The following is a 27,330-nucleotide window of genomic DNA, read 5'->3' as shown; positions in this document are numbered from 1 at the left end:
AGGGCCAACCTAGAAAGAGTCATGTCCTTTCTTACGACATGTCTCTTGGGCGCCTTATATGTATGAGATAGGAATGTGGATAAAGGACACACAAGTACAAAGAAGTATGTTCCTTTAGCATTCTCTGCCTCATTCGAATTAGTAGAATACATATTATTGCAGAACTTTTATCTCAGCAAGGACTAATATTCCATCTGTAAATTGATCAAGACCATCTCTAGCACTATAAAGGTTTTATATCAGTTTGATTTAGTAGCAGAATTTGCAGAAATTTTACAGGGGAGGACGGGTGAATCAGTATGATACCAACTTTTACAATTTCAAATTTTTATCCCAACAATTGCATTAATAACATTAAATAATGAAATCAAACAATTATGCACATGAACACAATAATACAATATTTATGTGCAAACCCAATGCAGGAGAAAACCACAACAAATAATTGTTTTTATATAAACTTTGTTCTTTTACAATGTTTGGTAGGCTACGACCTACTAGAGGCTCCAACACCTAAGTTTATGAGCACCAAATCACTGAAAGCTCCAACTCCCACACTTCACAGGCTTCGACCTACTGGAAGCACCAACCCCCACTGCTTGTCTTCATGAACACCAACTCACTACACACAAACCGTTCTTCCACCTTGACAATGTTGCTAACTCAACTCATGAAGGCCACTTTCTTAGCACAACTTCTTTTCTTTAATCTGATTTTTATATCTGCTTTAGCCTTTCATATCTCAAAAATATCTTCTTTTATATCCTTATTAAAAAGAGCAGTAACTCTCCTTACTATTTTGTCTTGCACTTATAATATATATATTTGAAAATATATATGCCTGAATTACAAATCTGAATATCTTATTCACTTATTTTTAATATTTTGATATAAATATTTCTTTATTACTTCACACCTTTTTACTGCTCTTCCATTCACCTTCTACGCTTCTTTTTGCTTCATATAATCTGCCCTTTTTCTTTTACTGCATCTGTTCGCATTCATCTCTTAATTTTATAGATATTCTGAACTCATTCAGTTTTTCTCAATCTCCTCATAGGGAACTCTTTATTTATATCTTCTATTTTTGAAAATCATATCTTTTAAGATGAAAAGACTTGCCTCTTCCTTAAAATCTGATTTATTATTTTAAATAATCCTTCTTGAATTTTAATCGCACCTTTATTAAAATACTTTGCTTCTTTTTTATATCTTTACATGAACCGCTGTTAGATGTGGGTCCAACTGATGGCATCTCTGGCATATCCGAACTGTGTTTTACATTCCTGCCACGTATTCAATTTCATTCGAGCCTTGGTGGTTTTTCATGAAATGATGTTTGCTCAGAATATTATTTCCACATATTCCGATGTTCATTGACATGTTGACTGCAACGTTGAATGCTTCCTCGACTTATTCCTCAAACGCTGACCTGTCTATTAGCCTTCAGATGATCGTGTTTGTGCTTTCTTACGTATATCGATGTATTCAATCTATACCATTTCATTGTCATCTTAATTCATAATATTTGCTTTGATCGAACCTCCTCAATTTTATGGCCCTTTTTCTATTAACAAATATGATCGCAGCCGCCAAACTATAATACTGACTTATTATTATTATGATAAGTCACGATGACTTTGGTTTCTTATTATTATTTTTAATCATTGATTATCCTTCGAAGTATGAAGACTCCCATCGGTAGCGTTGTTGATGCCTATCGGTCGCGTTGTTGATGCTTATTCCCTTATCTTATTTTATCGGGCTTTCTCCAAACTATATCGAGCTGCCGTATGTATACTGTGTTGTGTTCCGTATATTGTGACGGCACATGACATACACACACACACACATATATATAGTGTTTAATATCCAAAGCCATTGCATTTGTGGTCTTTTCTGTTAAAGTCTCTTACTGCGGCAATTTCCAATAATGATGTGGTTAGACTGCATAATACCGGCTTCAATGTACTGATGCTCTCACACATCATGAAATTTATGGAACTTCTGGTTGCTATGTATCAGAGATATTATTACATCATACTGCTTCCTGCTGTTTAATCACTGGATGCATATACGAGATTACCCTGTGAAATGAGACCATTTCAATACTGTTTCTAATATCAAACTTTTCATGTTTTTAATTGTTGTCTTCATATCACCGTCTTAGAGCATCGATGACATAACTGAATATATGTGTTCCTCTTTACATCTGTATAGCTGTATGTGTCCTTTTCAAGTTAATGCCTCTGTTCTATATAGTCACTGTTGGTTATGATTGCTATTCCTGTATTCGTGTCTTTTAAATAGGTTTCCATGTATGTTTTGCTTCTGAATGTTTAATAATCAGTGTTTTAACATCTTTCGCCTTAACCATGCATTTTCTTCTTTCAATTCAATACAAGTATTTTATATATATATATATATTCTCCATGCTGCTGCAATGAATCAAAACTTTGTTTTGTCTTACTTATACTCTGACATGGCTGAAGTAGATGTTATTAATATATCGTGATTTTATATTGCTGTTGAATATTCCAGTATCACCATTGTTTATAAATCATTGCTTCTTTGTATTAGCTTACCATTTCTTTATTGATTGTCTTCTTTAAACCAAAACCTTTAAGCTTTGCTATTCTTGATGATGATGTTTGGAAACTTTCTTCATCCTCCTTTTGACATTGGTGATACAATCACTTATAATCTTGCTCATGCTTTTGATGTCAATGATAAGACTTCCAATAATCTCATTGAACCTTTGACATCAATGACAATATTTTCATCACAAATATGGTTCTCATTTTCACTGTCACCCACAGTGGCAAGTGGATCATAATTTGTATCCAATTTCTGAATCTCATCAATTAATTGTTTGTAGGCCAACCACTTGCTCCTGTTCTCATCCTGCACATCTTCATCAAATTCATTTCTGGTTATGTCCTCAAGGTAGTGAAAAAGATGAGGACAGGTCCTCAGCTTTACTCGTCATCATCATGCTTTCAACCAAGACACTGTAATTATTATAATTTCACTTAGGCAATTAGAAACAAGTAGTCTTACCACCTTACCTGGGTGTCTCTGCAATCTATGTTCCACCAAAGAGTTCACTATAGGAGCAAGTGCTGTTTGTATCCACTGAGAGCTGGACTGTTTCACCTGTTGCAAACACTGCCACTTCTTCCAAAAAGCTGAGAAGATCATCTTTTGATAGAGAAGTGTCCCAACTTTTCTCCTGCAATAGGCACCTTTTTGCCTAAGTACATCTGTCATCATGTCTTTTCTCCTTTCTTCATTCTAGCTAGCTTTCATGATTTGGTCACCGTTGAAGACATTTTCATATGTTTCAGATTTATTTTTAAAGATGGATCCAAACCAACCAAGATGCTCATGCAAGTAATGAAGATCTTCTAGTAATTCTTCATAAGACTTCATTTTTTGGATTACCCCTTCAGGATGGCAAGATACACCTGCTCGGATCTGTCCTATAGTATTATTATTATTAGCCTCTTTCAACTCATGAGACATTTAACAATCAGTTTGCTCACAGCCCTCACTCTGATGTATTCAAACCCCTTGCAGAGGCTTACTGAATCTTGTTTGCTTCTCAAAGAACATAACAATGGTGGTCCGATTTTCAATGTTGAGAATTTCAATAAACAGTTCCAATTTAAGCACACAGGCACAGAGGCCAAGGTTGCCTCCACTGAACAATACAACTCATAAAGATCAAATATTTTATTCTCAGTACTCATGTAACAGTACTAACAATGTCATTTGTAGACCTGGTAGAGGTTGGAAGAACACAATTTTCAGATTGGTAATGACAGTTCGCATACCAGGAGTATTGGAATAAACGCAGGCAGCAAAGTGAGTTGTAAGTAGGCCTGGAGGTGTCCAAGCACCCACGTTTTCAACCCAGCTAGCTCCCTTGACTATGGCATCTTAACTTGGAACTCCAGCTCTCTCCTTCCTAACTGGACGTCTCTCTTTTTACTGAAATAATGTACAGACCTGTACGTTATCCATGTTTTGGAATCTACAGATTTTTGGTGTCCACCTGAAAGCACTTTCCTTGCAAATCTTCAAATGTCCAGCTGGGTAATGAATGGTCATTCAACACAAGACAATCTTCAATGCAAATTGAGCTTCTTCTTGCTTAAGCAACATCATACAGGAATTGAAGCCAGCAGCATAAACCAGTACTGCAGATAAAGGTAAAAATAAACTCTATCACATAAATATCAGACTTCCTTCTAAATCTTCTTGACTGTATAGTTACAACAACGAAAAAGATGTTAGCCAGGAGGAGAAACGTCCTCAAAGCCCTCAATATTAAAGCCTCCAGCAATTTCTAAGTATTTAAAGCTAAGTTACTAGATTCTCTCCAGCAACACTCAAAGTCTGGTTCAATTCTGTCCAAAGTCTGGTCCTAGTCAAATTCTCCCCAAATTCTCCTAGAGAGCCACAGATTCACTGCAAATTCTGTCAGAGGAACCTGGGCAGAATTCAGAGCGAATTTTGAAGAATTTGCTGCCCAGCAGCTGAACCCGAGCTGAATTTGGTCTCCAAACAAATTGTTTTTACTTTTTTTAAGTGATTTTTTGCCTAATTTGGTTTATTCAATCCTCCGAACCCTAAAAGTGACCACTAAAAAGGCCAAAAACCACAGTTTATACGTCACTTATGCATTTGTGAGTGAAAATGAAAACTTGCTTATAAAGGAAATCCAAATTGACAATTGGTGAAGTCCAAATTGACGAAATTGAGGAATTTCTTTAAAAAACTATGATATATTCTTTGAATCCAGGGCTTAAAATCTGACTCTCAACTTTTGATCTAGCTTGGTTAGAAATCCTCTAACCAATATAAAAAAAGAATCAGATAACTGCACTTATCTTTTGATGATTCCTTTCATTCTGAAACTGTCCCTTGATATGGAAATATGTCCCATGCAAGTGTATGATGTTGTATGTATGGCTAAATGATGCAATTAATATCCTATTATATCGAAACATAGATACAGTGGTGTTTTTTCCTAGGTTGCTTTACTATTAGCAGAGTGGTGTATGGACTTATTTGTTGTTGCATACACACACACACACACACACACACACACACACATATATATATATATATATATATATTTATAAAAAAATATGTTTTGGTATGGACAAATCCAAACCCAACCCAACAAATATTTGGATGAATTTCAAACCTGAATCGTGAACCCACATCCATACCAGAATCTGAACCAGCAACTTAGATTTAAACTAAAGCAATCTTCAGCATTTTTTATTGACTATCAACAGTTCTAACAGTAGATTAATCTGTCCAAATGATTTCTTCAGTCACAGCCCCTTTCACTCCAAACCCAATCTGTCTAGCAACTAGAAGTAGAAATTAAAAATAATGAACTCACATGATCTTCAGATTTTACCTTGAAGCTCAAGAACAAATCTCAAGAACATACCTTTCAATGGCATCAAGAATGATAGCATAGAGGGTTTGCGTCCTCAATGCCCTGAAAATAATCTCCATAGCTTCTCAAATTTCATATGATATCCAAGCATGCTGAAAGAGAGCATTTCCATCTCTTTTTTTTGGTGATTTGAAGCTTCAATTGGATAAATATAGTATGTAGATATGTATGAGTGTAATGACCCTTTCCAATAGGCCACTAAACAAAACCCTAAATTTAATACACTGCTGAAGTATATTGCTGAAATAAGGAAATAATAGTGCCAATGTATTCATTCAATGAAAACCAAATGTTTTTACAAATGATAAGGCAATTTTCAGCACTGAAACATTATGACATGGCACATTACAGACAACCCTAACTGGCTGTATACAATTGAGAACTTATTACAACTACAAACTAAAATGAAGAACCTGGATTGATTAGATATTGGAGACTGACTGCTGAAGATGATATGATGAAAGTGCAACTCCACTTGAAACTCCAAACCAACAATTAAGCACAAGTGAAAGGACTGAAATATCCTTCCCACAGCTGCAATAATTCAGATGATCTTTCACACCCTCAAAATTGCGTACCAATTGAGAGTTTTCGTTCTCAATGGCCAATTGTGACTACTTGCAAAAACCCTAGGCTCCACAACGCACATAAGCAAAAATTAATAATAAATCTCGATGATAAGCAATGAGCCCTCAATGTCTATTTATTCTTTTTTCCTCGATAGGTCGGCCTCCTTTTTAATTTTTTCTCTGCTTCTTCCAGCAACCTCTAGAAGATTTTTTATTTAATATATAAAGTTACCTTGTAATATTTTTTTTTTTTAATTGATAACTTCATAATTAACTCCTCCAAAAAAATGGGACATTACAGGTCCGCCCCTCCTAAAATTGCTTGGCCTCAAGCAATCTTAATGCTGGATGCTGCAAAATCACTTCTCCCTCCCAAGTAGCATCTTCAACAGGTAAATCTTTCCACTTAACTAGATACTCTCTGATTACTCTCCTACGAAACTGCTTCTCTCTACTATCCAGGATGGATTCTGGCACTAAAATCAATTTCCCCTCATCATCCAAGGGAGGTAATACTACAGAAGGCATCACATTCTAACCCAATGCCTTTTTGAGGCATGATACGTGAAACACATTGTGCACTCTACTGTCTGTGGGAAGCTCCAACTCATAAGCCACCTCACCGACTCATTTGATGATTCTGAATGGTCCATAATAGCGTGGCTTGAGTTTCTCTGCACCACTCTTCTTGAGAGTGGACTACTTATATGGCTGTAACATGAGGTAAACCATATCATTTACCTCAAAACTATGCTCAGTCCTCTTCTTGTCTACATACTGCTTTTTCTGGTTCTGAGCTCTAGCAATGTTGTCTCTGAGAGTAGCAACTATATCCTTACTTTCCTGTAATAGTTCACTTGCACAGGGTACTTGATTGTCTCCCAACAACAAATCTAAGAAACTAGGTGCCTCATAACCGTAAAGTGCCATGAAGGGTGTCATTTGTATAGTCATATGATATGTAGTATTGTAACCATACTCACAGAGATATATCCATCTGACCCAAGCTCGCTGTTGATTTGCCACGTAATTCCTCAAATACCCTTCCACCCATTTGTTTACAATCTCTGTTTGACCATCAGTCTATGGGTGATAACTGGTACTAGGTGTAAGCTCAGTGCCACACAACCAAAATATCTCCTGCCAAAAGTGACTTATGAAGCGGCTGTCCCTGTCACTCACTACTCCGAGGCAAACCGTGTAATCTAAAAATCTCCCTGAAGAAGACCTCAACCACCTAAGTTGCTGAGTATGTAGTAGCGATAGGGAAGAAGTGAGCATATTTTGTCAGCCTATCCACCACCACATAGATACAATCGTGCCCCTGGGCCCTGGGCAAGCCCGTAATAAAATCCATAGAGATGCACTCAGGAATAGGAAGTGGCTGTAGGAGCCCTGTTGGATAAGTGTGCTCTTGTTTGTTCTGCTGGCAAACATGACACTCTCGCACATACTACAAAACATCAACCTCAAGTCCCTTCCAAGTGAACCGTTCCCGTACTAACCTATAAGTCTTGAAATACACAGGATGGCCTGCTGTAGGTGAATTATGGAATGCTCTCAAAATCAACTGCTTCACTTTCGATCTTGGGACTAAGTAAATCCTGTTCTTAAATGATCAAATTATCTATGAGAGTGTATTTGGTGTCAATTGTTGTTCCCTCCATTATAGCAGAGGCCCACGTGTCTTTGGCATATTCTGCTACAATCAAGTGTCGCCAATCCTTTGATATCTGAATCATAGAAGTGAGGTGTGGCCTACGGGATAAAGCATTTGCAACAATATTTTGTGTCCCCTTAACATATGTGATATCAAAATCATATGCCTATAACTTACTCACCCACTTCTACTGACGATCATTCAAGTCCCGCTGTCCCAAAAAGTGCCTCAAACTATTATGATCAATTTTAATACAAAATTTTCTGCCCACAAGATACTGTCTGAATTTGGCCAAGGCATGCATGATGGCCAACATCTCCTTGTCATATATACTGAATGATCTCTCAGCCCCTTTGAGTTTCCTACTCTCATAAGCTATAGGATACTTGGCCTGCATGAGTACAGCACCAACTCCCTCTCCAAAAGCATCACATTGACGCTCAAATGGCTTCGTGAAATCAGACAATGCTAATATTGGGCATGTAGTCATTATTTCCTTGAACCGCATAAAACACTCTTGTGCCTCCCGAGTCCACACAAATGCCCCTTTCTTCAGCAAATCTGTCATGGGCACTACATGTCGTGAGTAGCCACTAACAAACCTACGATAGAATCCACATAGACTAAGGAACCCTCTTAACTGTGTAAGGTTCTCTGGTGGTGGCCAATCAACAATAGCACAGATCTTGTCAGGATCCATTCGCACTCCTGCACTAATGATGTGTCCAAGATACAACAATTCTGTCATCCCCAAATCACATTTGGACTCCTTGGCATACAAGGACTCACTCTGTAAAATGCTCAATATTGTCTCCAAGTGCTCTAAATGTTCATGCCATGTCCTGCCATAGATCAAAATATCATCAAAGAACACTAGCACAAATTTCCTCAACTGATGGTGGAAGACCTTGTTCATAGTGGACTGAAAAGTGGCAGGTGCATTAGTCAAACCAAAAGGCATGACTACAAACTCGAAATGCCCATAATGACATCTGAAAGTAGTTTTTTCAATATCCTGCTCTCGAACCCTAATCTGGTGATAGCCTGATCTCAAATCAATTTTTGTGAAATAACAAGCCCCATGCAATTCGTCTATCAGCTCATCGATGCATGGGATGGGATACTTGTTCTTTATAGTTCTCTTATTCAACACCCTGTAATCAATACACATTCGTAGAGTTCCATCCTTCTTTTTTACCAAAACAACAGAAGATGCAAAAGGTGACTTACTTGGTCTGATGTGTCCCATCGCTAGCAACTCCTTGATGGTCCTCTCGATCTCATCTTTGAGTCGTTTTGGGTGCTGGTATGGTGTGATCATGACAGGCTTAGCACCTTCCTCCAGCTCAATAATGTGCTCAATACCTCTGTTTGGTGGCCTGCCTAGTGGAATCTCACTGAATACCTTCCCATACTTGATTCTCAATTTCTGAATATCTGGATGATATTCAGTCTTATGTTGCTCCCCCTAGGTAGGCATCAAGGCGCATATTGCCGCCCACTCTATATTATTATGCTTGGCTAATCTCTCCAACCGCCTAAATGAGATAGTCCTGACATCACCATTACAGATAGCCTTCAACACATGAGTCCTGCCATCCACCACGAATCGTATCTCCATATCCTCCAATCTCAAGTTAACCTACTTCAAAGAATGTAGCCATTGCATCCCAAGTACTATGTCCATGTCACCCATGTTGACCACATGATAGTTCACCTTAAACTCATAGTTGTTCAAGCACAAAGGTAGATCTCGTACCATCCTATCACAACGAAGAGTATATCCATCGACTACCTTAACTCTCAGTCCCTCGAACTCCTCAGTAATGAGTTCACGCCTCTCCACAAATCGTACATCAATGAAATTATGCGTGGCACCTGTATCCAATAGAGTAATAACCTTCTGTCCTGCCAAGACTCCCCAAAATCTAAAAGATCCCTCTCTTTGAATACTAGACAGACATGCCTCCTATAAATGTATCTCTGGAGCCTCTTTTTTCTCAACACTATCTACCTCTTGTTCACCCTTTGCCCCATCAGGATCCTTATCATGGTGCTCTGAGATGTCTGAATCTGAACCTTCGTAATAAGCCCACATCACCCGGTTAGCCTTCCCCTTAGGCCTCATAGGACAATCATGACCAAACTCATAGGGACCTTTGCAAAAGAAGCATAGCTTCTTCCTACGTAGGTCATTAAGTGTTTCCTTATCCCAAGGTGTAGCTAGCTTGCCTTTTGAGTCACTATCCTTCTCTTTACCCTTGTTGAATTCCCCTTTGTTATCTCTAAATGATGAAGAACCCTTTGAACTAAACCAATTTGATGGAGCTGCAAGTTTCATACTGCGGGCTTTCTTCATGGCTTCCTGTAATGTAGGAGGATCAAAAGCCTTTACCCACCCCTTGAGTGGTTCAGTTAATTCCTCTGTGAATAAAATGACTAGCCTCCTTTTCGAAATGTCAGGCACCATCACTGCAAGCTTCTGGAAGTCGTTGATAAATTGTTCTAAGCCTCCTGATTGTCTCAACTGGGCTAACTCCCGGAAATAAACTTCAGGATTTTTTTTATCAAACCTTTCTCTCAATCTATCCACAAACTCCTGATAAGTGGTTACCTAATTGTGTTGCAATGTGATCATGCCATGTGTCCACCAATCATGTGTTGTCCCATCTAAGTGTAAAGTGGCATACTTGAGTGCTTCAAATTCTGTCATAGTCTTCAGAGATAGGAAAGTGTCCACCTTATGAATCCAAGTATGAGCAATCATTTTTCCACTGCCATCAAATGTGGGTAATACCAACTTGTTGGTGACTTGTTGCAACTCATTGTGTTTATCTGCCTACTTCTACCTGGCAACTCTATAGTTCAGGTACCTGTCAAATGTCCATCCATCCTGTACATATTCTAGTAATGAATCCCACTCATTCCTTGCTTGTCGGAGTTCATCTACAATATCTGTTACCATAGCATCAGGTGTGCGTGCTGGAGTTTCTTCTCTGAATGTAGGAAGTGTGGGTCTGTCAGCTGTTCCAGACCATGTCCTATGTTGTGATCCTGCTATGCTCCTGTCATCCTGGTCATTATTATGATTATTTCTCATATTTTCCCCAATCAAATGTTGCATCATAACCATCATTGCCTGTGTACTTGCCTCTATTGACTATAGAAGCCTCTCCTGTTGCTGTAAAGTCTCATCATCTCGCACACTTCTAGATGGGCTTTGAGAATGTCTCTCAGCCATATTCTCAGTTATGTTGGTTCTTTTGTAAACTAAATTAAATGGTGGCTGGGTAACCCTATTAGGCTGCCAGGAAACCGCTCTGATACCACTGTAATGACCCTTTTCAATAGGCCACTAAACAAAACCCTAAATTTAATACACTGCTGAAGTATATTGCTGAAATAAGGAAATAATAGTGCCAATGTATTCATTCAATGAAAACCAAATGTTTTTACAAATGATAAGGCAATTTTCAGCACTGAAACATTATGACATGGCACATTACAGACAACCCTAACTGGCTGTATACAATTGAGAACTTATTACAACTACAAACTGAAATGAAGAATCTAGATTGATCAGATATTGGAGACTGATTACTGAAGATGATATGGTGAAAGTGCAACTCCACTTGAAACTCCAAACTAGCAATTAAGCACAAGTGAAAGGACTAAAATATCCTTCCCACAGCTGCAATAATTCAGGTGATCTTTCACACCCTCAAAATTGCATACCAATTGAGAGTTTTCATTCCCAATGGCCAATTGTGACTACTTGCAAAAAACCTAGGCTCCAAAACGCACATAAGTAAAAATCAATAATAAATCTCAATGATAGGCAATGAGCCCTCAATGTCTATTTATTCTTTTTTCCTCGATAGGTCGGCCTCCTTTTTAATTTTTTCTCCGCTTCTTCCAGCAACCTCTAGAAGATTTTTTATTTAATATATAAAGTTACCTTGTAATATATATTTTTTTAATTGATAACTTTATAATTAACTCCTCCAAAAAAAATGGGACATTACAATGAGATATGATAAAGAATATTTCTTTCACACACACACACACACACACACACACACACACATATAATAGAAAAAGTTAATATTAATAATAATAATACTGGAAATTAGATATACATATAAATATTATTATTAATACCGATCAGAAAAAATATTATTATTAACTATATTGACCAAATTGCAAATATGATACAATAAAAATATTCAAAGTTGACTGTTTGAAACAGTGGAAGGTCACAGTTATACTGCGAAGGCATTAAGGTTATAAGTGGAGACACCTCCACAAATTAAAGTGTCTCCTCATGGAGATATGTATTCTCAACCTAGTGGGACTATTCAGCCTCTGAAATCTCAATGCTTCACTAGTATTTATTGCCATGTTTGGGTCCACACCTCCACCCTCAATGCCCCTCACACCTTAGTTACCTTCCTCTCCATTCCTAGAATCCCTCCTCCTCGTATTCATTGGCATAGTGCCCCTAATCATCAGTTGCTCAAATACAAATTACTGTTCATTCTGCATATGTTGCTTTCAAGCATCACCTCAAACTGGGTTCTCTTTGTTTGATATGGATTGTACCACTGGGCTGCCTACTTAGTCGTTGAGATCTCTATACACTTTGTTTAAGAGTGATAGGTGTCTGGCAAGTTCTACACACTCGCTCTTTATTTGTTCACCTTCACTATCAATGAGAGCCCTCTCATCTGGCTACGACTATGACTGACACTTTGACTTACACTCCTCAACAGACTTGGGTTTTCCACTTGGCAATTCTTCTAGTCATTAGCATTGCTCACTTTGTTCTCTTTAACAGAAGAGATCCTTTTATTGAGCCTATTGTGACTTCTTAACCTGTTGGTATTCATATTTTGTCCTTGTTCAGCAGCAGTATCATTAATTCCTACAGGTGCATCTTCTTGTAATGTCATGTTCTTCCTCCTGATTTTGTTCTTCATATCACTCCAGTGTTTGTTGCCTTTGTTGCTCGCGGCCCTTTTCCTCTGGAAGGTCACAAAGACTGATGAAGTTATGTGTGAGTAACCTTGGAAGCCTTCCAACAAAATTATCAACTTCCTCATTCACTGTTGACATGTCTCAGATTATGCTCTCGGTGACCTCTCACTGGAGAGCCTCCTTTCAAACATGAGTATATAGGCACCTCCCACAGGTGTGCCAAGTCATGAGTCAGACCACCTTTTGTTGTCTATTCCTCTTCAGTTTCACACTCTTCTGATTCCTTTATGGGACAGTCCATAACACCACCTATCTGTGACTTATATTGCTAGGTTCGATACTAGCAACAGTCCCAGGTGTTTACTCCTGTAGGGCAATATTATCTAGCATTTAGAGTAAAGGGAAATGTTATTTATAGAACATGGAATATTAGAACATGATGATACAATTACAATGTAGTTACATAAAGATAGATCATTCATTCCGATATGTAATTTGTGTTAGTATTTCTCATTGATGATTGAGCTTATTGTGTGGTGATCATTTGTTGACTGATCCTGTTTCTGTGACAAGTGAGAGTATACTGAAAATCTACATGTGTAACCAATTCCTTGCCGAGAATGTTAATGATTCCTTGCAGAGTTAACCAACTCCTCCAGCTGCTTGTAATGAGCGTCAGATCTCTGGCTATGAGAATCATATAGCAGGGTAACTGTTGTAATGCATCAGATCTCTGGCTGAAATAATCAAACAGAGGTGTAACTATTGTAATGCAATCACTGCATTCAGAAGTATAGAATACTGCTGCAATATATCAGAGGTAACTGTTGTAACATAACTGATGTTGGAAATATATCAGATACACACCCAGTCAAATTGAATCAATCATGGAATTGCCACTTTTTTGGCACACTTGTAAACTGCAGAAAATGATTACCTCTGCATAAATGTCACTGTTATTCTGGAGCTGGTGTTTTTTTCTGGGCACTACAGTGTAAGATGCAACTGAAAATGAATGTCTAAAAAGGTGAGTATGTGACAGAACAAGGTGTTGATTAGGACTTATTTTTGTGCGAGACAAAAAGGGACTGTTTTTGGTGGTGGGTGGTGCATGAGAGAAGACAAACCATTTTTTTTCTTTTTGCATACTAGGTTTCGAACTAAGATATTGAAGTCTGTATGTGGCATCTAGCAGTTTGAAGGATTTGAAGTTTAAAAAGGAAAATTATTAAAGCAGCTTTTGATGGTGCTTTCACATGAGTTTTGCATCAAAAACAGAGATGACGTTGCATGTAGAGATTGTATGAAAAGTCAGTCTTAACCTTCCTGGTTGTGTGTGAAGGAATTTGGCGCTGTAGAAGTATGAGTGAAATAATACAAAGTAAGGCAGCATAAAGAGTTCTTGCTGTTGTATACTTGGTGCAGCTGGTTTGAGTTAAACAAATTGGAATTCTGTATTTCTGTGATCATCATGAGAATTTTAACATCTATATGCAAAACAAGAGCTAATGCTGGTGATTAATCTTTGTCTTGTGTCTGCTGTACTGGGTCGGTGCCCCTTTGAGGTTGTAGGCTCTGAAGGTCCAGGTTGGAGCCTGTGTTGTGCATTGGAGTGTAAAAGCGTTGCAGCTATTCATTGTACTGGATTGCACCTTTTTGGAGATTAGTGATACTGTGGTTTTTTACCCTGTTGGGTTTTCCACAAGATAACTTTGGTGTCCTTGTTTTGCTGTGTGACATATTTGTTGTTACTTGGGCTACTTTTTGTTTTAAAGTTTTATAATACTGATTCACCCCCTCCCCCTCTCATTATTTTTTGTTTTTCGATTTATACAATAATGAACCAAGTCCCAACGTCAACAAAATGACTACATAAAAAACAATCCTAGAATTAGTGGAGATTACCAACCACCAAGAACTACCAAACATAACGACTTCTCCAGAACAACTTATCAACATTACATAACAAGTCTACTAATACTTAATAATTACTTTGGCTAACAATATTTTTTTTAATTAGCAAAAACTGCCAACTGTAGTTGGGGTCTTAATTTATAGGTTTTTGTTAGCTTTGTTCTATAAATATTTCAAAAAATAAGTGATTACAATGTCATATTTAAAACGCAGACATCTTACCAAATAATAAAATTATTAATGCCCCAAAAGCAAGATTAGCCACTTCAGGTGCCAATATATCGATTCATTATTCAAAACCTTTTAAATTGCCTTTATGAACAAAAGCTCAAGAAATGGACAGATAAAATCTCTTCAGACCAACAGAAAAAAAACAATGTGAATTCATTAATGTCCAAAAATGACCAGAATTATGTCAATGGCATTTGAAAATTACATTTGGCTTCAACAAAGAAATACTAGGACTAGAGGACCCTAGATTACAAAAATGAGCACTGTAGATTAGTCTTACATGTGAAACTCCCAATCTGAATTTTGCAAGTGCTATATGCTCTAGTTTATGACCTCCTTCCTGTAAAGTTTGAAAAAGAACAATAAATCAAATCTATCAGATTTCCACAATTCATAAAATGTGAAGCAAGTTTCTGCATTAGATTGTGTGAATAATTTTTACATCAATGTCTCGAACCACACTATGTGATCCATCATCAGGATGCAAGAACACAAAAGGAGAAACAAATGGTGGTTAGAAGACCTAGAGCTCTAAAAAAAGACGGGGGTGGGGCGGACAACTTGGCTTAGATCACACCCAAGTTGTTTATAAGGAGGACAACTTCTTCAAAAGAAAGCTAAAGGAGGCCATTTGAAATCGATAATAATCCATCCAATCTCAATCGAGATGATGGTTGGAGTTTAAGCAATTCTTGGGAACCTTTACTTTCTTCTCTCGGAAACCTCCATTCCCAGTCTTCCCCCTTCTAGTTTTGTTGTATCCCTTGGCCTCCCGCCTTTCCTTCCGGTCCTTTGGTCTTCCTATCCTAATGGTGGCCTTCCTTTCCTTCTTTCATCCTATCTTTCTCCAATCTTACTTCGCCTTGCCCCCTTCTTGCTCTCCTTTGTGTGTCTCTAGTTTTCCTCGTTTGTGCTTTTAACACATATTCTTACATATAAGTGTAGGTTCTTCTATTCTTATGTTTCTTTATTTGTGTGCTAGTTGTTTAGTGTATTTATTCTTTGTTTATTTAAGTAGGTATTCTTTTGTTTATTTGAGTGCTAGTTTAGTTTATTGTGTTGAATTTTGCTATTTTTTATCCACACACACAAATATACATATACATGCATGCACACACACACAAGTTCTTATATATATAGTTTCTTTTTCTTGGCCCTTCTTGATTGCTAGTTTCATGCATTCTTTTATTTATATATATTTTTTGTGTATATATAATTATATATATAGATAGATAGATAGATATGTGTGTGTGTGTGTACTCTTTTTCATTTTTATTTCTAAGTTTGTTAGTTTTTATGCATTTTTATTATCTCTTTTCATATATATGTGCCGTTGTTTTCTCATTTTTTTCAAGTTCCTTATTTTTTTTATCTTTATATTCTCTCTTGTCATCCTGAGATTTATTTAATTTTGTAGCTCTCTTTTGCTTTTACTTTCCGTCTTAGTTTCCAATGTTTTTTTCTTGTTGTGATTTTGTATTATTTATATATATATATATATATATATATATCCTCTTTTTGTTTTTACTTTTTATTTCTTACTAGTTTGTTTAGGTTGTTCCTTTGTTCTTTCTTTTTATTTCTAAGATTTATTTGTTTTTCTTCTTCATCTTCTATTTTTATTTTATTTTACTTTCTTCTTATTTTTCTTTTCTTTTCTTTCCTTTATTTTTCTTTTATTTTCTTATTAGTTTGATATTATATTCCTTTCTTATTTGTTTAATTTATTTTGTTATCTTGTAGCTGAGTGGTATTATCTTGTTTTGCATGTTGACTCCCCCCTGCCCTCCTTTCATCCCCCTTCTTTTTAAAGAGCTCTAGGTCTGCTAACCACCATTTGTTTCTCTTTTTGTGTTCTGGCATCCTGATGATGGATCACGTAGTGTGATTTGAAACGTTGATGTAAAAATTACTCACACAATCTAATCCAGAAACTTGTTTCAAAAAGAACAATAAATTGGGAAGTTGCTTTATTGGACAACAGTTTCTGCTAATTCCAATGAATATACTATTGAAAAGTCATTCATAAACAACAGAATATAAATAAAATGATCTAAAGGCAGATGCAGAAACATGGAAAAACTAGAAGAAAAGTAGACTTACTTTTGTCTCTGCCCTAAACCAGTGAACAGCATAAGCTGTACGAGCTAACAACCACCCTTCTATTGAATCATCAAATGCCAGCACACTCCTTCCGATTGTGGCAAGCTAAAGAAATTGAATATCAAATCAATATCCTAAATATAGCATTTAAAAAGGACTAATATGTGATTGTAAAATTTAAAACTGAGTTGCAAAACCTTATAAATGTTCACATTGAAAGTTGAGCGATTATTCCAAGTAAAATGTTTCTCTTCTAATTATTAAAATCAGTTTAGCTGTAGAAATATTTTGAAGTTGTCTTCAAAATATTTTTCTTCACAAGGTATGTAATAAGATCTCATCTTACTTACATAGATCTAACAAGTATTTTAGAAAAGGAATACTTTGCGAAATCAATCTTATAATAAGCATGAAGTTTTTACCATCCATAAAAATGAGTGAATTGCTCCTGGAAATAATCATATTTGTTTTTTTTTTTGTAAAATATGTGGGTTGCAGGTTTAGCACAATAAAAAAGGCTATTAGATGTTACAAACGCGGGTGGGCTTAGGAGGCACAACAATTAAGAAACCTAGATTTTGAAAGAGAGAACTGGAGAAATTTCAAAAGAAATGGAAAGAGTAAGTTAAAATAAAAAAAACAGAGATAATTAAAATGAAGATGATGGTCATAACAATAATAATATAATTTTATGCATAATACAATAAATAATTAAATCTAAAACAATATGTATTATAATGAAAAATGTAAACTTAAGAAGAGGATATGAACAATGAGATGAGTGATGACAAAAAACACCCAATAAAAGGGTAAAGAAAAGACATGGGCGGGAGAAATTGACCAATAATAAAAAATAATAAGAGACCCCACAAATCAGAAACAAAAGTAAAAGGAAGATCAAGAATAAGAAAGAGAGAACTGGCAGTAAAAATGCCTCAAGAAAAAAAGCTAGGAGGAGCAGGGATAAAGAAAGCACCATTAAAAGATGGAAACAAAACAATAAGGAAGTGAAAGGCATAAAATGTCAACTGAAAATGAGAAAGTACTCAAAGTTTGGATCTCTTTGAGATTATACCTAGTTCCCAAGCAAAACTCAAGATTTGTTATCATGGAATTTTCAATCTCTCATATTTATATTTCATTATTTCAAATTTTGTAAATCAGTCCATTATTATTGGAGTTCAAAAGTCATATCAAAGTCATAGTTTAATTGTTGAAGTGAAGAATGCCTAAACATATCTTAGGTATAGCTTCACTCATGAAAGCAAGTTGTTATCCAAAAGTGAAGATTATGTTTTTCTTCACACAAGTACACATAAACTGTTCTATTGTTGAATGAAAGAAAGTTATCAAGCCAAAAGTGAAGATTATGTTTTTCTTCTCACAAGTGCGCATAAATTGTTCTATTGTTGAATTAAAGCAAGTTGTTAAGCCAAAAGTGAAGATTATGTTTTTCTTCACACACTACCACATAAATTGTTCTATGTTTTCTAAATCCCAAAGCATTGGCTTCTATGTTATCTTTAGGTTTCAAGAACGTGATCACACATTGCAAGTTGAAGGTAAACCGCAAAGTCCCATGAAATTAATACTTCAACAAGTAGGTAATTATTGCATAACTACATAGATGATTTGGAAATCTCATGTCAAGTATAAGAACCACAAAGGTTAAGTCATTAACTAAGCATTTATTTCACAAGTACAAATCGACCAACCTGGACTTATAGATTAGATAAATTACATGCCTCGACCACAAATCTGGAAATCTAGTGCACACCACTCTGTTAAACAGCACTAGAAAGAAGGAGCCCAAAACCGAAATATAGATCTTAAAGAGCTCCGCATGAAACCCTTCCCCATATGTTGCTTTGTTGCACCTCATGGATTTGACTGCCTCAAGAATAATAAAGGGAGTAAAAAGGTGGCAGTGAGGATGAGGGGTGGGGTGAAGAGACAGTTGGCCAGCAATGTCATAAAGGGTGGTGGTATGGGAAGCGAGCGAGCGCAAGTCAAGGGTAGAGTAGGTGGGGGAGGAACAAGGTATGCCACAAAAGCTTTGGGTTGTGCACAAGCATGTCGCAAAGAGATTTGCACTATCAAGCCACGAACAACTGATTCTTGTAGTGAAGAAAGCAGTGGTAAGCGAGTCAGAACTAGGTGCAGAAGGGGGAGTGAGTTGTGAAGGTCGAGCACAAGGAGTGGTGTAAAGACTTGCAATTGTCATCATACCACAGGTTCGTGGGACAAGTATTCTGGCATTTGAGGCTGAGGGGGGAGGGAGAATTGCGGTGGGGGGTGGAGAGGAGGGCTGATTCCCAGATCCCGATGGCCAAAAGGTCAAACATAAAGGAAGCTTGGCAAGAATCACAAAAGTGATCAAGGGGGAGGATTCATCTAAGATTGAGGGTGAAGAGGTCATGGTCGCTCTCAGAAAAGTGAAAGGAGGTACGGGGGCTGGCAAGCACAAACAATAGATGGAGAGAAGGGGGAGAGGGTTGTGGGCGAAGCGGACAACAAGGCTGAGGAAAGCATAATCGGCCGAAAGGAGGTGGGTAATGGTGAAGCAGCTGACAGAGGAGATGGAGGCACAAGCGAGAGTGTAGTCAACCGCACTCGCACCCACACAATGAAGCTAGCAAGTGAAGAGCTCAAAACCAAGGAAGTAGGAGAGACCATTCAAGATCACCAAGTCGGAAGACTCACAAAGCTAGAGGAGATGGCAACCATAGCAAGTGAGAGGACCATGACAGTCCTATGAGTGGCATTGAAGGCCCATGCTGGCGGTATTAGTCTCGCAAGTACAAGTCAAGTCAAACTATGGTCATAAAGGAGTTTGAATATCTCTAGTCTGTGCATTAAAGTCTCCTAGAATGATGATATCACCTAAGCTCAAAAACTTGGAGATGCATTCGCACAAGTCGAAAAAGAGGTCCCCGCCCTCTGAATTGTTAATGACATAATGAGAGGCGGCTCTGAAAAATAGAGGAAAATTGCCATAAAGATGTCTTTGTCACGGTGACCAACATGACCAATATGGATCCACAAGAATCTAGCAAAGGTGTCAGAGTGAACCACAACAGTAGTACTATAAAGGTCATCTTTGATCAAACAAGCGAGACCCCTTGAACCACGAACACTGCCCATGACCCAAGCATACTCTCCATAGACAGACAACCACTAATAATCGGTAAACCCAAGGAGAGGCCAGATCGGACTCTTGTGAATCTTCGTAAGAACCAAAATACCTAAAAAACCAATAGCATCCCGAAAGAGATCAAGTAGTGACCAAAGGCTGCCATTACCATTCAAATAGTTAACAAGAAGAGAACTAAAGGAGGGTTCTCTCTTATCCAACTGTTGCCAAGACCATTATTTGGCTATAAAAGTCAGTCTTTGTTCCCAACTGCTAGAAGGGGAATAACATATAATTATACTGCCCACTTCCCAACCTGTGTAGCCTTTGCAACCAGACCCCTAGAATGTCTCAATTCTACTAGTTGTGATTTCATGAGGTCCTCATCTAGGAAAATCTCAATGGGAAGAGGGAATAATTTCCTCTTTGCCCTAAGAACTCGTAGCCTGTGTGATGGAGAAAGGAACCGAAGGAAAAGGGTATCATTCAGTCCTAGCCAACACTTGTCCATAATGACATCTAAAATCCCAAGTTGGTCACTGAGGAAGGACTGCTCAGCTGATAAAGGATCAACAAAGAAGTGACAGAGGCCCTGGACCCTTAGGTTAAGTTCACGAGCATGTCTCCAATTTTCTTCAATAATCTGCCCCCGAACAATCTTTTCCACACCTGCAAGAGGTACAGAACCAAGATTGTTGCAAATGGAGGCTCATGATTTAGCTTGTTGGTCAGTCTCAGATTGCAAAGAAGTATGCTTAACTACGAGTTCATTATGTTTTACTTTGATGGTGTCTAATTCCCCAAGCTATTCTATGACCAAGTCAAATTGGGTTTTAAAACCCGCAATTTTAGAGGTAAAAGTGGTAGAGAAAGTGTCAATAATAGACGAATCTGAATAAGCTTGCAATTTGATAACAGCGATGGTCTCAAAGAGTGTTTGAACAGTGTCCTTTGGGCATTGATCCTCTATCTCCAAATTGAGAAGTCCGTCAAACAGCCTCTAGTAGGTCAAAGACGGCTCTTGAGCTGAAGACAAAGTAGTCTCCATGGAAAAAAACTAGTATCAACACGGGATAGAGAGATAACCATACCTCCAAGCAAAACAGAGGAGTGCACAAAGAGTGAACCGATTCAACCAGAGCACGGAAGTTGCTAGGAGACAACAAGAATGCATAGAGAAGGGAAGCCTGCACACCGTCCAAAGAGTGTTAGAGCAAACAAGCATGCATAGCAGCCAAGAAAAATGAAATGGAGAGAATCTACCTAAACGACAATTTGAATCAAACCAAGAACACATAAGAGAAGCCCAGGCGAGGGCGGAATAGGTCCAAAGCACAAACTCAAGACACAAAGTAGAAGTCCTGCATTGTCCACACACAAAGACAAGAGAAGCCAAAACACCTGTGGCAGAACACGACACCAAAACTAATCCCAACAAGAAGCCAAGAAGACAGTCATCACAAGGAGCCGAGACAAACCAAAGTTGGAGCCAAGCACCAACAAAAACGACCAAAGAGATGGGATGCGAAGTAGGCAAACAAAGAACCTCACAAGAAAAAAGCCAAAAAGCTAGAGACCCGTGCAACCAAAAGCTCGCAAAAATTTGAATGAGAGGCAGCTAGGAACACACCAAACCTGACACTAAACACCCCACACCAAGCCATGGGGGACAACAAACGGTAGGTGTAGAGGCAAAACAAATGCACACAACTGAGGAAATAACACGAAGGATGCAAAAGGAAAAGAAAACTAAGCAGCCCACACACAAATCACTTGAGCAAAATAGACGAGAGCGACATCACATGAGCAGCTTCACAGGAACAACATCGACATCACTCATAGAATTTAGAGTAGCTTTATCCTCCCTTCTTACTCATCATACAATTGTTTTGTTACAAACGTAAATGGAAGAATACTTCACTTATTAATTAGAGATCAAAAGATCAATATATACAAAGAGGAGAGTCAAATAGAACAGAAACATTCTATTCTAGACTACACCTAAATATTAGAAACATTCTAATATTTATAGAGATACAATAGTGAGCATTAAAAAGAACATAAAGATTAGTCTAATACCCCCCCTTAATGCTCAATCTATTTACTACACCAATAGATCCCCTGAATTTAACAAAATTATCAGGACCAAGGGATTTTGCGAAAATATCTGTTGGTTGCTCTGAGGTAGGGATATAGAGTAACTGAATAGATCCATCTTCTACTAACTATCAAATGTAATGGCAATGAAGCTCTATGTGCTTGGTTCGTTCATGAAACACTGGGTTCTTGGCAAGTTTGAGTACTCCCTGATTGTCTAAAAACAAAGAAGTTGGACCTACTTGAGGAATATGCATATCTACAAGCATCTGACGGAGCCAAACTGCTTCACAAGCTGCCTTGGTAGCTCCTCTATATTTTTTTTCTGCAGAGGAGAGTGCCTATGCCTGTTGCTTCTTATTGGTTTAGGTAACTGCTACAGATCCAATACTGAACACATAGCCAAAAGTAGATTTCCTGTCATCAACTGAGTCAGCCCAATTGGAATCGGTGAATCCACTGAGCTGAGGAGTAGCACTCCTTGTGTAAAGAAGACCATAATATGAAGTACCATGTACATAGCACAACACACATTTCGCTGCAATCCAATGATAAGTCTTGGGGTTCGTCATGAATTGTGAGATGTAGTTGACTGCAAAACTAAGATCAAGTCTAGTAGTAGTAAGATAGATGAGACTACCTACTAGTTGCCTGAAGAGTGTTTCATCTATAGGAGGAGAATCAGATTGTGCAGACAATTTTAGACCAATCTCCATAGGAGTGGAGGCAGGTTTGCAATCTTGCATTCGAAACTTGTCAAGCAAATTTCTGGCATACTTGGACTGAGACAAAAAAATACTATTGTCAGTCTGCCAAACCTCAATACCTAAACAATAATGAAGCAATCCGAGATCTGTCATATCAAAAGTTTTGCATAGATCCTGACTGATTTTTGAAATCAAATGTTCTGAACTCCCACTAATGATCAAATCATCCACATAGACAACAAGAAAAAGAATATCATTACCAGAGTGTTTAATATACAGATTACTGTCTAACGGGCTACGCTAAAATCCCTGAGCAACCAAGTATTGATCAATCTTTATGTACCAAGCCCAAGGAGCCTGTTTAAGACCATAGAGGGCCTTTTGGAGTCTACATACTTTTGGTTCTGAACCGGCAACCTTGAAACCTGGGGGCTGCGTCATGTAGACTTCTCCCTGTAATTCACCATTGAGAAAAGCACTCTTCACATCCATCTGATGAACTTTCCAACCATACTGAGTTGCAATGGAAAGAAGGCAAATAGTGCTCATCTTGGTTGTCGAGGCAAAAGTCTCCTCATAGTCAATGCCTTCGAACTGGGTGAATCCTCGAGCAACAAGTTTGGCTTTGTATTTGTCCAAGGTACCATCTGCATGGTACTTGACCTTATAGACCCGTTTACAGCTAATGGGTTTCTTCCAAGGAGGGAGATCTGAAAGAACCCAAGTGTGATTCTTTTGAAGACTCTGAAGCTCAGCATCCATTGCATGTTCCCATTCTAAAATTCCTTAGGCCTCTACATATGTCTGGGGCTCAGTGATACTATGGATGTTGGCCATAAGAGCAACATTAACTGTGTTGTGCTGAATGCTCTTATTTCTAGAGGTTCTACCCTCAATGAGTTCATCGAGACAAAGATCACTAATCGTTTGAGCCCACCATTTTGGCCGAAGAGTAGAGGAGCCAATATCAGATGCTGTTGGAATAGCTGGATGAGGAGTAGAAGCAGGGGTTGTATTATCTGAAGGTGGCTGAGGTAGTGTATCAGTAGCATCAAATGACTCATATAAAATAGAAGGACTGAAGTCAAAGATTGTTGAAGTCTGAATCTCGATGTCGGGAGGCAACAAAATCTATGTACCAGGCAGAAGATTTCACATGATCTGCAGGTATGCTGGCCATAAAGGCATGGTAGATAGATTCTTTCAGCTCTGAGTGTTGGGCAGCATTGGCTTGCTTTTTTATAGAGTCTGACTTCTAATGCTGCTGATACAAATGCTCATAATATGTGAATATCTCAAATGGCACAAACTTCGAGGTAAGAAAATGAAAGACCCATAAAAATCGAAGAAGTACCTAGAAGAGAGCTCGAACAACCCAAATATAATATGCTATCGAAATCTGGATCCGTTGACTCGAAAATAGAGGCACAAAAATTGAGGCACCCAAAAAAATTTGACAACCCATTCAAGATCTCGAAAAACCCATCAAGAATCTACAATCGAAAAAAAATTCCAAACCCAAAAATTAGGGTTTCGAGCAAAAAAACAGATCGGCAACAATGGAGGTTTTGAGTGTAGAAAAAAAAGGCAATTTTGTGGATAAAATGGATTAAAAGCGCAGAGTCGTCAAACAAGAATTGTAGTTGGAATCCGAGCCGTCTGAAAAACGCAGAGCCAAGGTGGTTGTAAAAAAAATGCAGTCATCTGAAAACGGCAAACAAAAAAATGACTCAGCCGAAATCCGTGATTTTTCAAGGGATTTGCTGCGATTTCCAAAAAAAAGAACACCGAGAAAATCATGATACCAAAAAATCGTGAAGACCGAATGCAAAAGTCGTGATTGGTCACAAAGTCGAGCCCCTCAGCCAGAAAAGGAGCAGTAGAAAAACACATTTTGAATTCATGGTTGGACAAAAACCTAGTTGAAAATCTCAAGGTTTTGAGATTAGAAAGCAAGGATTAGAGAATAATTTCGAAAATTGGCTCTGATAATTTCAGAAAAGAAATTATAATTTTCAAAAAAATTAAGAAATAAGCTCTGATACCATGTTACAAACATAAATGGCAGAATACTTCACTTATTAATCAGAGATCAAAAGATCTATATATACAAAGAGAAGAGTCGAATAGAATAGAAACATTCTATTCTAGACTACACCTAAATATTAGAAACATTGTAATATTTACAAAGATACAATACGATACAATAGTGAGCATTAAAAAGAAACATAAAGATTATTCTAATATGTTTTGATAGCCCTTGAGCTTTTTGTGAGGGTGTTGGAGTTTGGAGGTAGCTGGTTTCGATTCGAAGGTGGATTATTTTCCGTTTACAAGTGCATAGACTTGCATTTGGATAAGATATTCAAACATAGAAGATGAACACCTTTCGAAAGTGTGGCATCCAAATCTAGGGCATCCATTTTTGCTGGTTATTGTTCCTAAATCAATATTTTGTAACTCAAATTTTCTAGATATATTTAATATCTGTTTTAAATGTAATTTAATTCTTTGGTTATTTAAAGACTCTGAAGTAAAATTGTGTTAAACTTCAGATACAAATACCTAGAAAGAAAAGCTTAGAAACACAATAATAATGACATATATATTATCCTAGGGAAACACTCCTACTCGAGGGAACACCCAAAAATGGATCCTTTTATTGAGAGCTTAAACTCTCAGTACAATGATCTTCAGCTTGTGATTGGTAACACTTACTGCCAATCACAATGTTATACAAATACAGAATATAAAATTCTTTAAGTATCTCACAGATACTTTTGGTAATCAGAATGTTTCACTCACACAAATAGATCATACGCTAATCAATTACAGAATAACTTTGTAATATGTACTGCACTAATTACACAGAATATGAATAATTCTTCACACATTAGAATCACAAATACTTCACATCCACAGGTCTCCTTCAAATCTCAGAAAATAATCATGCACCTAAAAAATATACACCACACAGTACATACATCCTATACTCAATAAGAACCAAACAGACCATTTCTGGTAGACTACAGATGGACACACATTACATTATAATGAATCACTACTAATAAACATGTCACCACTCATTATAAACACAAGTCATATCACTTTAAAGCCCTAATTTGTTCCTAACTGTAAGGGCAAGAACTACAAGTAACCCCTAATGGATATGCACAAACTTCTCAAGAATTGGAGCAGTGTTGAGACATCCCAACAAATCTAGATAGTCCATTTCTAGGCTTCGATCCAATTACAAAATCATGTTCCAATCAATTCTATTGTTGATCGTGCGTTGCTCGAATAGAGATGCCCGGCTAAGACTGGCTATTAAAAATAGTAGAACAAGTTTTCCTACAAAAACCTTTAAAAGTTCTTAAAGTACATTGCCCCTATTTGGATTTCACCAAGCTTTGATGAGTTCCAATGGTGGAAATTCAAATTAGAAGAATTTGAATTAAAAACCCTGGCCAAAGTGAGGGTTTCAGCACAGTTTTCACAAAATGGCCAATAACTTATGCAAAACTCCACCAAATTGAATTAAACAAAAGCCAAATCTTTCCTAATTTATTCTTCTAACTATTCCAATCAATGAAATGAAAAGATCAACACTTACACCACAATGGAAAAGGTTTGAACACGGGAGCTTGCAGATAAACCAGTTATTTTATTGTTTCTTTCCAACCAAAACTTCTTCATACATGAATCCCTTCATTTGGATTCAATTTTAAATAGACCCGTCCCTTCTCAAACAACCAAAATTTGAACCTTCTAGCCATTGAGAGGGGTGGCTATTAGTTAATTTACATAGTTACACCACCCTGGGGGACGGGGGGACGGCGAAACGGGGGGACAAGTTTCCGGGACGGGGGGACAGAGGGGCCTTAATTTGGGGATGGTGGGGGGACGGTGGGGGGACGGCGGTAGGGGACAAGAGGGGTGTATATATCTATGCATATGGTATTTAAAAATGTTAGTTATGAAAATATGTATTGCAATATAGGATGTAAAGATGTAAAAGAGTGAATACTTGAAACATTGCATTGAATTGGAACATCGAACATTAAACATAAATAGTTGAATTTGCAAATAGTGAATAGTAGGATGTCCCCCATCCTCGGTGGAGGTGGTGGAATCTAGTGGCACCGCTGGGGACGGGGAGACGGAGTCCCCAAGTCTCCGGTGCGTTGAAGTCTCCGAGACGTCGGGCAAAAAGGGGGGGGACGCGTCCCCGTGTTACTATGTTAATTTATGTAAATAAAACTTGAATGTTAACAATATTGTCAAGCAACATTGTCAACATTGATACCTTCTTATAGATGTTGAATTCTAAGAGAAAATTGTTTCAAAAATTGTTCAAACCAAGTCAGGTGACTCAAAAGCACCTAAGGATTCTATATTCTACTTCATTGAAGACCCTTTGACCATTTAACCATGAGGGTTTATATATGGAACCCGTTGTA

The 27,330-nt window shown here is 37.6% G+C and overlaps 1 protein-coding gene across 1 annotated transcript in view; it reads right to left on the bottom strand.

The window, feature by feature from the left end:
• LOC149561641 (TATA box-binding protein associated factor RNA polymerase I subunit C) overlaps nucleotides 1–27,330 on the bottom strand; it is a 184,243-nt gene that overhangs the window by 92,954 nt on the left and 63,959 nt on the right. Inside the window, exons 6-7 of the mRNA XM_089825222.1 lie at nucleotides 16,934–17,038; nucleotides 15,111–15,170 (exon numbers count right to left, since the gene is read on the bottom strand). Of these exons, the coding sequence (XP_089681348.1) occupies nucleotides 15,111–15,170; nucleotides 16,934–17,038 (165 nt within the window). The remainder of the gene's footprint in view (nucleotides 1–15,110; nucleotides 15,171–16,933; nucleotides 17,039–27,330) is intronic.

Source organism: Cupressus sempervirens, chromosome 4, assembly GCF_028749045.1.
Source record: "Cupressus sempervirens isolate cs-2001-9-10 chromosome 4, ASM2874904v1, whole genome shotgun sequence".
Lineage (NCBI taxonomy): Eukaryota > Viridiplantae > Streptophyta > Pinopsida > Cupressales > Cupressaceae > Cupressus > Cupressus sempervirens.
The sequence above is the reverse complement of the archived record's forward strand: the minus strand, read 5'-3'. Positions and strand labels throughout refer to the sequence as shown.